The sequence below is a fragment of the Balaenoptera borealis genome (genome assembly GCF_965194805.1).
Source record: "Balaenoptera borealis genome assembly, chromosome: 13".
Lineage (NCBI taxonomy): Eukaryota > Metazoa > Chordata > Mammalia > Artiodactyla > Balaenopteridae > Balaenoptera > Balaenoptera borealis.
The window spans coordinates 87,218,622-87,231,667 of NC_138870.1; the positions used below are offsets into that span (position 1 = coordinate 87,218,622).

Genomic DNA, 13,046 nt, shown 5'->3' on the forward strand with positions numbered 1-13,046 from the left:
CTCTGAGGCTGACCTGCAGGCAGCCTTTCCTCAGCAATTTGCAAGCAGCACACTTCTGAGTGAAAAGAGGCCAAGTGTGTCTTTCAGTGTTGGGGGTGTGGGGGGAGGTCACATCCCTGAGATGGACATGATTCCAATTGGTTCAAAGGACATTTTCCTTATATTTTCTTCTTGGAGTTTTATTGTTTCAGGTCTTACATTTAAGTCTTTAATGCATTTCAAATTCATTTTTGTGAGTGGTGTAAGAGAGGGGTCTAATTTCATTCTTTTGCATGTTAATATCCAGTTTTCCCAACATCATTTACTGAAGAGACTATTCTTTTCCCCATTGAGTATTCCTGGCTCCCTTGTCAAATATTAGTTGACTGTATGTGCATGAGTTCATATCTAGGCTCTTGATCCTGTTCCATTAGTTTGTCTGCTTTTATTCCAGTACCATGCTGTTTTGATTACTATAGCTTTGTAATATAGTTTGAAATCAGGACATGTGATTCCTCCAGCTTTGTTCTTCTTTCTCTAGATTGCTCCTTGACATTGGTCTAGGGAATGAATTTTTGGATATGACACCAAAAGCACAAGCAACAAAAGCAAAAGTAAATAAGTGGGACTACATCAAACAAAAAAGCTTCTGCACAACAAAAGAAACAACTAACAAAATGAAAAAGCAACCTATAAAATGGGAGAAAATATTTGCAAACCATACATCAGATAAGGAGTTAATATCCAAAGTATATAAGGAACTCATACAACTCAATAGAAAAAAAATCAAATAATCTGATTTAGAAATAGGCAGAGGAGACATACAAATGGCCAACAGGTACATGAAAAGATGCTCAACATCACTAATTATCAGTAAAATGCAAATCAAAATCACAATGAGCTATCATCTCATACTTGTTAGAATACCTATTATCGAAAAGACGAGAGATAAGTGTTGGCAAGAATGTGGAGAAAAGGAAACCTTTGTGCACTATTGGTGGGTATGTAAACTGGTACAGCTACTTTGGAAAACAATATGAAGGTTCCTCAAAAAATTAAAAATAGAACTACCATATGATCCGGCAATATCACTTCTAGGTATATATCCAAAGGAAATAAAATCACTTCCTTGGAGAGATATCTGCACCTCCATGTTCATTGCAGCTTCATTCAAATAGTCAAGACATAATAAACAACCTAAGTGTTCACTGACAGATAAATGGATAAAGAAAATGTGGTATATACAAACAATGGGATATTATTCATCCATAAAAAAGAAGGGAAACCTTCTGACAACACAGATGGAACTTGAGGACATTTTACTAAGTGAAATAAGTCAGACAGAGAAAGACAAATACTGTATGATCTCACTTATATGTGGAATCCAAAAAAGCCAAATTCATAGACAGAGAGTAGATTGGTGGTTGCCAGAGGATGGAGAGTGGGATAAACAGGGAGATGTTGGTTAAGGGGTCAAACCTCCAGTTATGACAAATAAGTGCTGGATCTAATGTACAGCACGACAATTATAGTTAACAATAGTGTTTTATATACTTGAAAATTGCTAAGAGAGTAAATCTTAAATGTTTTCACCACAGGAAAAAAATGGTAATTATGAGAAGTGATAGAGTTGTTAACTGACCTTATTATGGTAATCATTTCACAATATATACATGTATTAAATCAGCATCAAGCTTACACTATGTTGTGTCAATTATATTTCAATAAAGCTAGAAAAAAGGTCATTTTCCCCCCAAAGTTGATTGTGATCTGAGTTTTTGTAAGACAAGACACTGGTGTCACCACTGTAGAACTTTGCTTTGTTCCCTCCAAGCATTTACCAATAAACCATGCCGTCCATCACTTTAGCTTGAAATTTCTCTGTCCCGCCATCCCTCCAAACCAAGACATTAGTGAATCAAAAACAAAGGCTAATGTCGCGGAGAGTAATATGTAAAGACTTTTGATAAAGGATAAGTACTCCCTGACTTTCAGATATTGTTTTTTGTTTTGTTTGATTGGTTGGTTGGTTATTTATTTATTTTTTTTAATCCAGCTCTACCAGTAATTCCAAAAAACCAGGGGGTCATGTATATAATGTAGTTTCACCTGAGAATCCATGGCATAGAGTCTGGCATACAGAAAGAACTACAAACACTTGCTGAAAGAGGAAAGGAAAAAAATCATAAGGGGGAGGGAGGGATAAACAAAGGAAAGGAGGGAGGGAAGAAAGGAGTTCCCTATTTTGTTTCCCAGGATATATTTGGAGAAACAGAGAAATCTAAATGTTTTACACTGGAAAAGTAAAGTAAAATTACCACACTGTTTAGTTTTTTGTTCTAAAACTAAATCCCAGATAAATTAAGTGATTATTCAATTTAGAAAAGATTCCAGAACATGGTCATTACAAAGTATAACTATAGTGTTTTCTCTTAAGCACTGAATGGTTTTGAATAAACAGGAAAGCTTAGGAATCTGAAAACTTAAAACTATGCTGGGCCCAGTTGTACTGGGTGAAGGTAAGTTGCTGTGGGATGATATAGTAAGAAGATTGGACACGGTCATTTGATTTCCAAGCAGCTCTAACACACCCTTTTAGGAACCTGTCTACTGGGCTAAATGAAGAACACATCTCCATACTTAGGACTCAAAATATAACGTTAATGTTTGTCAATCATTAATGCTTGACCTTTACAGTCATCCTCGCCTACAAGTCTTATTTAACAGTCATGGCCTTCTCTAGCCCCTAAGTACAAAGCATAGACTTTTGCGCTTGTGAGGTGCCTTGGAGAATATCTATATTTGCATTCTGATCTAGATATGAAGAAAGTGAAGCCCGTAGAGCCAATTGCCCAGGGGCCCTAAACTGCAGAACCTGTACCTCCCTCCACTTGGGTTTTCTGGTCCTAGCCAGGTGGTAAGTTGAGGTTTGAGGGTTGAGACAGGTAACCAGGGAGACAAGCGAAGAATTCCCTTAACCAGTGGATTTCCACTTCATTGTACTGTCTCCAGAATGGGATGCCCATGAGAATTTCTCTTCCCATTTATCTTTAATCTTCAATGTACTTTGTCTAGGCAGTTTAAAGACTTTTCCATCAGTGAAAAAAAAAAAGCTTAATATAAAATTATATATCCAGTAGGTATCAACTATGTCAGAGGGATTATATAAACAGTATAAAAATGAAATGATGGAATAAATACAACCAAATCCAACAAAAGGTATGAAAATGGGAACTGTTTTGTTCTTCTTTAGGCTTTTGAATTTTTCTACTGTGAGTGTGGATTTCTTTTTCCTTTTTACAGTTTGACTTTATTTTATTGTTTCACTCTTATTTATTTATTTGAAGTATAATTGATTTGTAATATCATGTTAGTTTCAGGTATACAGCACAGTGATTGTTATACATACATATACATATATATATTTTTCAGTCTTTTCCCTTATAGGTTATTACAAAATATTGATTATAGTTCCCTGTGCTATACAGTAGGTCCTTGTCGGTTATCTATTCTATATATAGTAGTGTGTAGATGTTAATCCCAACCTCCTAATTTATCCCTACTCCTTTTAGAATTAGAAAAAAAGTAAAATAATATTAAAAATCCATCTCAAATTATTATGGGAGGTGACAGCAGATTCATACGTTGAGCTACATCAACACATCCAAATATAATACAAGGATTTTCTATATGGGAAGGTTTCTAACCATGGTCCTTTGCCAGCTCAAGTTTCTAAGAAGTTCATTATCAGCCTGAGAAAGGACTCTGCCAATTAGGTGGCACAGACTTTTGCTCTCTCAGTTACCAGCAAAAGTCTGGAGTCCATCTCTCAGGGACTTGGTCTTGCATCCTCTGGGCTGCCAGGTGACCACAGGGCTCCGCAGACATGTGGAATACACTCTGAATTAAGCTACAGTTGGTGATGACTAATCATCCTGTCTCAAATTAGACTAATAGCAGCAATTTCAGTAGCACTGCATGTAATTTATTTATAATCACCCTGTCTCAATTAAGCTAATAGCAGCAATTTTGGTTGCACTGCATGTAACCAAGTGTGTTTTGACAGGAAAATATATTGTTGGTGAAGGAGTGGTGAGGGGGAGGGGGAAGAGAGGAGGAGTGGATGGGAGAAAGGGGAGAGAATTCTACAGGGTGCGAAGTTGTAACATCACCTGTGGTCCACATGCAATCACTTTCCTTATTCTCAGCATTTTTGTTACTTGTGGTGTTGAAGTCTGTGATTTTGCTTCAGCGGGGATTTTGGGGAGATGGTAACCATATGGAAAAGTCTTCTGAGTGAGTACTCTTCTAGACTGAGATCCTTATCATTTCTTGATATCATGGCGGAGATTAAACCTCAGAAATGCCATCTTTAGACTACTGAAGTTGAACACGCTGGGCTGGATTACTCACTCATTCAATCCCTAGGAGCACGGCCTGACGTTGGTTAGTTCACCTCTCAGAGCCCTAGTTTCTTCATCAGTAAAATGAAACTAGTAATGGTAGTTACCTCACAGTGTCGGGTGGATTAGATTAGGTAATGTAAACAGGGTATCAAGTAAAATTCCTAGTACAAAGGAGACAGTGAAAAAATGATGCATTTGTGCAAAATGGTGGGAAATCCAAAAGCTGAGAAGTCTGGCTCAGAATATGAAAAGGATGTACTCTGGAATGTTTCACTCAGTCCCGTCACCCATCCCTGGGCTTTTAAAAGAGCATCTGCCGAATTCTTACCTTGCTATTTATATTTCATCTAGGGCAATAGTGAGAGGTTTTCTGCATTCTATCAGTCCCACACCAACTGGAGGAAGGATGGTACACAGGAGATAAGAAGCTCAAAGTCGTATTTTTTAAGTACCTGCCATCGCCATGCTGTAGACACTCACCAAAGACTTGCAAGTCAATAGACAAGGACAGTGCTGACCACAGCCCCTCCTCTTGCCCACTCTGCATTGCTGGCCATGGTCACCACCCATAAGGCCAAGAAGACTGTTCTGGAAAAGATTCGGATACCTGATTTCCCAAGTCAGTAATCTGGGAATTGTTTTACCTCTCTCCTCTTTACTTTTGATAATTTTTGTCCATTTTTCCTTCCAAATATCTTGAGTTTATCCTTTTTACTTTAATCTCACTGCTACACTTTGATTCAGGCCCCCATCATTTCTCTCCCGGACCACTACAGCTACTCTCCAAGTGGCCTTTCTTTGTCTGTTCCTCATAGCCCCCTCCCTCACTTCAGCCCAAGGAGGCTTACAACATACAAACCTGGCAGGGTCTCTCCCCTCTCTACAAACTTTCAATGGCTTCTTACCACTTTTAGGATAAAGTCCAAAATCCTTAACATTGTCCACAAGGTTGTACGTGATCTGGCCCTGCCTATGTTTCCAACTACAATTGCCTGTATACTATGTCTCCAAATTTATCCAAATCAGTCTTACTTGAATTCTTTGAACACACTATGCTTTTTCCCATGTTAAGGCCTTCACACATGCTGTTCCCTCTGATTGGAACACTCTTCCACCCTCTCTCAGACCAACAAGCTACTACTTGGTTTTTCCAACTTGGTTTCAGCTTTTAGGAACCTACCTTGATTTTCCTGAAGTTTATTGGTTTCCCACTACAATAGGTTCCCTCGGCAAACTGAGTGTTTCTCCTTTCAATCATTATATTTGTTAATAATTACTAAACTCAGGAATCTGTTTATCTTACTTATCACTGGATTTTCAGGGCAAAGCGTACTTAGCATACTCCTGAGTAGGAGCTGTTAAGAAAAATTATGCAAAACTTAGGCAAAAAAAATTACTGTGTGCCTTTCCAAAGTCCTGTTAGATCACTGTCTAACAAGCTCACTGCATGCTCTAGGGGCAGGTATATTTGTTTGATGAGCAATTGATTACTTAGTAAGGCCCAAACTCTTCAAAGTTAGATGTTGACTTATAGAAGATTGGTAAGTTGCAAAACATTTATTTTATGATCAAGTTGCAAATGACTTTTGTCCAACAGAAAACACCCATGGTGATGGCTTATTGTTTTACAGGGCGTTAATCATGTGTATTCACCTTTTCAGTCTCATTCCGGCATCCTACTTTTCAATGACCATATATATGCTTTGGTCTCTTGTATCTTCCTTTGCACCATCTTTGTCATCTTGTTGTTTCCCTTACTAACCGAGTCAATGGATTTTTGACAGATGTTCACTATCTACCTGTATCTCTTTAAAAATTATGCCTTGACAGAGCAGCTTAGTAGAAGTGCAAAAAGGTCTTTGATGAGGGACTTCCCTGCTGGTCCAGTGGTTAAGACTCCATGCTCCCAATGCAGGGGGCCTGGGTTCGATCCCTGGTCAGGGAACTAGATCCCTCATGCATGCCTCAACTAAGAGCCCTTGTGCCACAGCTAAGACTCAGCGCAGCCAAATAAATAAATTTTTTTTTTTTAAAGGAAGTCTTTGATGACTCAACTAGCTGACTAATCCTTAGAACAGACTTTGACAGGGTCCTCGGGTGGAGAAGGATGGATGGGCAAAGGAAGAGGGAAGGAGAGAAGTACTGGAAAGACTTCCCTGCTCTTGGGGATGAGCGAGGCTCTTTTTGGAGAGCAGGGAAACTCAGTATCCACACCTTGAAAGACTGAAAAGCAGTTTGAGAGATTTAGATCAAGAAGTAGAAAGAGACAAAGAAAAGCAGTTGTATTAGCTAATATTTTCTCCACCAGAAAGCTTCCCCTTGTGCAGATCTTCAGCTCAGACACAGGTGCAGGTGCCAGGGAAACTGGAGGAGGGAGCTCTGGGGTCAGGGTCTGTGTGGCAGAGGCTCCTCGTGCCCCCCAAGATCTGAGCCCTCTTACTTTCAGAGAACATTGCTAAACCACTGTTCCCAGCCTCCTTTGCAGGAAGTAGCAGCCCTGTGACTGAGCTGCAGTCGGTGGAATTCGAGTGAAGGTATATGAGTCACCTGGAATCCTGGATCATAAAAACCTCCCAGGCGTAATTTTTACTCTTTCTTTTCCCATGCCTGGGAGAATGGAGACAGCTTCCAGGACCTGGATGAGGGTGCTGCCATTAGATGGAAGGAGACTTGGTCTCTGCAAGACTGCATGAAGCAATTTCCCTATTGACCAACACTGGAAATGAACTTTTATTGGGTTAATCCATAGAGATTTGGGGGTTGTTTGATAAGCAGTTGGCCCTACTGACCTTGTTACTAGAGGGCTCACCTCAGATCTCCCTCTTTCCCAAAGTCCTCCCAAACCATCCCAGTCCCAAAACTGGACTGAACCTTAGAACTGACAGCGTATGCTATCTGACTCATTAAACCTGGTGTTTAATCATGTACTTTGTGTGTTATGATTTAACCAAATATTACCCAAGCTGTGTTTCATGGAACACTTACCATTTAAGATAATATTGCATGGTATTCCATGAAAAAGGGGTTCCATGGGTAAATAAATTTAAGGGGCATTAGGTTGAATGGGTTTCACTTCTACAGGATTTTCCAAAGCCTCTAATGAGATAATGGGACTTGTATATGCTTCAAGTGAGGTTCTAGAATACAGCCTTCCTCCCTTTGATCATGAATTTCTTTTCAAAGACTACAATGTGAGAATCGTGCTCATGACCCTTGTGGAAGTCCTACAAGGTAGTGAATTTATTTTGATCGATACTCTGTGTTCAAAGTATAAAACACAGTGCCCACAGTCGTGCAGCATCTGCGTGAAAAGCCTGGTCTGGGGAAGGAAGTAGGGGGAAGGCTTTACGGAAACCTAGATATATGAGTTGGGCCTTAAAAGATGAAGAGAGGTTTGCCAGCAGGGAGAGAAGTGAGAGGATAAGGAAAAGTTTCCCGGGGAAAGCAAACGACATGAACAGGAGCACAGAGGCTGGGAGATGGTCAGAGAAAGGAGAGTCCGTTTTAGAAATGGGAATCCCGCAGACCCACTTGAATTCCGCCTGCCAAGCTGTATCCCAATCCCCTCCGGCATCCCTTGGGAAGAGTGGGCACCCCTCCCTGCTCTACCCCGAGACTGAAGGCCCCTGGAGGGCGGGAACCATGTCTTATTCATCATTTCAACCCCCTTTCCTCTACGCTGCCTGGGACACGGTTCACATACACGTGGCCCTCTTCGTCTGAGCTTTCTCCTCTGAAAATGAGAAAATACAATCCTCCCAGGATGGTTATAACGTTTACATTTTGAAAATGTGGATAAAACATTTACCACAGTGCCTGACGTACAGTCCACGCTTAAGAAATGCCAGCTGTGAATGTCATTTGTTTAATAAATGTTTGTGGAAGGAAGAAGGGAAGGAGGGAAGGCGGGAGACCGCCAGCAGAAGAAAGAAGGTCAGCTACCCCATTTCACGGTCCCGCTTCACTAGCGAGCTGAAAGGCAAATGCCCGTTACCCTGCATTTCAGGAACAATCTGCCTTGGCCTCATTTCTCAAAGTGGCTGTTTTGGAGGCCCTGAAGTGAGATGCTGGGTCAGATGTCAGCGCACGCTGCCAGGGCAGGGGGTCAGGGGAAGATCATCCTGAACGCCAGGGGACCAGGGGGAACAGAGGGTTCTTTCGGGGAGAACACCCAAGCCACTCCTCACGGCGAGGCCAGGCCCTGTGAGGCCCAGAGGCTGCAGGGAAGCACCCTGGAGGGTTTACTCTTGACATTGGCCCGTGAGTTCCTGGGATCTGATGAGAAGCCACGGGAAGGAACAGAGAGAGCCTGGCCTCCTCATCAGGGGGACTGTGTACCTGATAAATTATAGTTTTATGATGAAATGCATGACACGGAGAGGCCAGGGAGCCAAAGACATGGGCTGGATCGGTAAAGACAATGAATTCCAGGGGAGTGTTAAGCCCAGCCCCGACTGCCTCTGAGGAGACACGAGGCTAAAGAGAGGGAACAGGCCATATCTGAGGACCGGCCTCTTCCCCCACTGCTCCACGTGAGCCAGGCACGTGGCCAACAGAAGGGACATGAGACGGGGAAGGAGGAGGGAGCTGGGGAAGAGGAGAAAACACCCCAACGGGGCCCATACCAGGTACGGGGTCAAGGGTGGCCAGCTTTTCTTAGAAACAGTATTTTTGGAGATGCTTTGCTCCCAGGGCAGAGCGGCCCGACACCGACTCGTCAAAGGGGATGTAAAGCTTCTCCTTGTACGACATTTGCCATCCCCAGGGCTCCATGGGACCGGGTTGCATCCTACCCAGGAAGATGGGACCGGCGTCCAAACGCTCCGACTTCGCCTCTACTTTTTGCAGGGAGAGGGTATTTAATAATAAAGATGAGGAGCCTGAAATCCAATTTCTATCCTTAGATTAAGTAACTTCACAAGTAAGAATCAAAGAAGCTCTGGGAGTTCACACACACAGGCAGGAAGAGTCACTGCCAAATTATCATAACAGTGAAAGACTGAAAACCTCCTACAAGCTTGCTGTTGGGGGCTTGTTGGTAAGTTATGGTACTGCATTTAAAAAATATAGGGCTTCCCTGGTGGCGCAGTGGTTGAGAATCTGCCTGCCAATGCAGGGGACACGGGTTCGAGCCCTGGTCTGGGAAGATCCCATGTGCTGCGGGGCAGCTGGGCCCGTGAGCCACAACTACTGAGCCTGTGCTCCGCAACAAGAGAGGCCGTGATAGTGAGAGGCCCATGCACCGCGATGAAGAGTGGCCCCTGCTTGCCACAACTAGAGAAAGCCCTTGCACAGAAACGAAGACCCAACACAGCCATAAATAAATAAACAAATCTTAAAAAAAAAAATTATTAAAAAAAAACACGTATATTCATGTCTGTCTCTCTAAATAAATAAATAAATAAAATATTGATTATTTTTGGACAGTGTAATAGGTGATTTTTGTTTTTTTCTGTTCTGAAGCCTAGGAGCAGCGGGGGAATTCACCTTTGCTTCTGTTTATAAAACACTTTCTCAGAGTAAAAAAATGCAGAATAGTACCAAGAGAAAAAAGAGAAATAAAAAATAAATAAGATAAAAAAAGAGATTATGGATGATCTTCATTTTCTTCCTCATGCTTTTCTGTATTTTCGAGTCCACTCTAAGGGGTTTATGATTTGAATTGGAACAACAACTGTTCATATTTGAAAAGGCCAGCCTACCCCCGAAATAGCTTGCTCTTTGTCTCTATGAAGGGGCCTGAATTTCTGCCACTGGCTAGACTTTTGTCCTCAGGCACTGTGAGCACTGAGGTAAGAGTCAAAGGATCCAGAGTTCAGCATGGGACCTTAGAAAAGTTATTTACTCATGTTGGGCCTTAATGAATCTGTCTGTAAAATGGGAACATCTGCTCTGCTTACTGAAAAGAGCCCTTGTGAAGAGCAAGTTCACAGCCTGCTCAACTGTAAAGACCACATAAATGGAAGAAGAAAACAGAGTCCTGATGAAATGCAGAGGCTCCCGGTAAGTTACAGTAGCCATCGCTTTTGTGAAGGAAAACAGCTTCCACGTCATTTAAAGATTGAGGAACCATTTGCCTGGGCAGAGAATAAAAGACCGTCAACATGATGGCGGCATTTCTCACCTACGGGCTGCTCCTCCTTGGAACCCTCCGCCCTAGAAAAGGGGAATGATAAGATCCCTGACCCCAGTCCTTCACTTAGAAATATTAAAGGACACGGGACACAGTCCGAGCTCTCTGTCAGATACATCAGATCTTTTAAATTCTGACCACAACCCACCGCCCAGGCTCATCTTCTGACACTCTCACGCTCACACCTAACACGCCAGCCAGCCATTCCCCAAATATTCCGGATCCTTTCAGAACCCTGAGCCTTTGCATATGCTGTACCCTCAGCTCAGAAAGCCTCTCAGTTCCTTACTGGACTAGCATCTTGTTCTCACGCTTTGAAATCCAGTTTCGGTGTCACCACTCCCTACAGCTCCACTGTACCTGGCAGAGTTGTTAGTAGTTTAGTGTTTCCCAAATGCTTGATTTAAACCTCTGCAGTTGGACCAAGTCAGACATAAAGATGATTTACATATATGTGTGTGTGTGTGTGTGTGTGTGTGTGTGTGTGTATACACATCACTTACATACATATATGATACATAAACAACAGTTTCTGGATGTGGATAATGATCTGTATTTGCTTCAACAATAGTAACCATGATAACGATGATGCTGAAGATGTCTAAGCAGGCACTCAATAAATGTTTGTTGTAGAAGCAAACAAAGGCACATTGCTCCAAAGGAAGGGAGGGGAGTCTGGTACGGGAGGGGAGGTACTAATAGAATCTCAACAGAGGGGCCATGCACTCACGGGGTGGTCTGCATCCAGTTCCGCTCCATAGCTGAGAATCTGATTGGCAAATTTGTCGAGCTCTTGAATGGTTCTTGGGAACCAGGGCACTGCAACACAGAAAGGGCAAAGTCCTGAGCAGCAGATTGGCAGGACACGGCCAAAGGCCTCACCGAGATCAGAAGCTTGGGACCAGCTCCAATTAAAGTCCATGGTGGTGGCAAGTGGGGTCCCAGATAACCCCCGAAAGTCAAATCTTATTTTCCTTGGAAACTAATTTTATTTACTTATTTGCTTATTCAACTTTACTGAAGTATAATCAACAAAAATTTAAGGTATTTTAAGCATATACCATGGGGGTTTGATAGACATATATATGGTGAAAGGATTCTCCCCATTCACATGCATCACCTCACATATTTATCTTTTGTGGGGAGAGGATTCTACTCTCTTTGCAAATTTCATTGATGCAATACAGTGTTATCGACTATAGTCATTATGTTTTACATTAGATCCTCAGACCTTAGTCATCTTATAGCTGAAAGTTTGTACCCTTTTACCAACCTCTCCCTATTTCCCGACCCTTAAGCCCCTGGCAACCAGTTATCTACTCTCTGTTTCTATGAGTTTACCTTTTTTCTTTTTGAAGGTTCCACCTAGATGTGATACCATGTGGTATTTAACTTTTTTTTTTTTCTGTCTGCCTTATTTCACTTAGCACCTTGGAAACTAATTTGAAAACACATTCCTAAACATACTCTCTTTCCTGGAAATTTTCTCTGAATTATCTCAAAATTCCTCTCCTTTCCACCTATCGTGGCCTAGTGGAGTGGTTTTTGATGGTTTACTGTAGCAGCAGAATATTTCATGTAATATGTGTTTCAGGTATATTCCGGAATATAAATTAGGTAAAACAGAGCTGTTCTACTGTAAGCACAGGTGAGCCCGTGAGCTCTCTTCTCATGACCCCATCTTCCTATCATGAGTCTCCCTCCCAAGGGCCCCCAGGGACCCCAGCAAAACCGTTTGATGCCAAAGCCAATTTGAAAGCCACTGGTGACATAGCATGAACGCAGTCCGGCAGTTTGACGATGGCTTGCAGCACCTAACAATCTGTGGGCTTGTTCTGAAGCAGCAGCATAGTGGGAGAGAAGATGGGGTCTGCGTTGTGTGACCCACAGTGACTGGGTCCTGCAGAGGGACCCCAGGGCAAAGAGCAGGTGGCAGCTCCTAAATGTATGTGGCCTTCAAGAAAGAAGACTCACTGGGAGTGGAACCATCCTAAGAATGAACAGAGACGAGGACATTTTGAACTGTAAGTTCCAAGAAGTCAGGAACCAGGAGTGCACTATAGTTCTAGGTGCATGGAGGGGAAGGAGGGAGGAAAGTTTAGGGGAAAAGACGCTGAACTTACAGCCAGTTAGGTCTGGCTTAGAATCTAGGCCCCAGCTGCCTATTCATCTTCTCTGTGTCTCAGTCCCAACTCCGTAAAAATGAGAATAGCAGCAACAACAGTAGAAAGCATCCCAAACATTTTTTGAGACCTTACCATGTGCCAGGCACTGTGCTTAGCATTTTTGGTGAAATATCTCCTTTAATCTGGGGATTGTTGCGGGGTGTAAATGAGAATGCAGGCAAAGGGTGCAGCCGAGTGCCTGGCCCACAAAAGGTAGCTTTCCATCTCTTGCACGTTATTTCTGATTCTGGCCCTGCTCCGGTGGGGCAGGAAAGAACATGCGTGCCATCTAGTGGCCAGAGTGGGGAACTGTCTTCCACGGTCTACAATAACGGCATCAGACAGGAATCAGCTGCATTCCAC

General features: G+C 42.5%; 1 protein-coding gene and 1 long non-coding RNA gene across 2 annotated transcripts in view; one reads left to right on the forward strand and one right to left on the reverse strand.

Annotated features, from left to right (window-relative positions):
- LOC309608954 overlaps positions 1 to 13,046 on the forward strand; it is a 1,139,914-nt gene that overhangs the window by 687,987 nt on the left and 438,881 nt on the right. The gene's annotated exons all lie outside the window — the stretch shown is intronic.
- PAH (phenylalanine hydroxylase) overlaps positions 1 to 13,046 on the reverse strand; it is a 72,459-nt gene that overhangs the window by 24,177 nt on the left and 35,236 nt on the right. Inside the window, exon 4 of the mRNA XM_082349658.1 lies at positions 11,249 to 11,337. Within this exon, the coding sequence (XP_082205784.1) occupies positions 11,249 to 11,337 (89 nt within the window). The remainder of the gene's footprint in view (positions 1 to 11,248; positions 11,338 to 13,046) is intronic.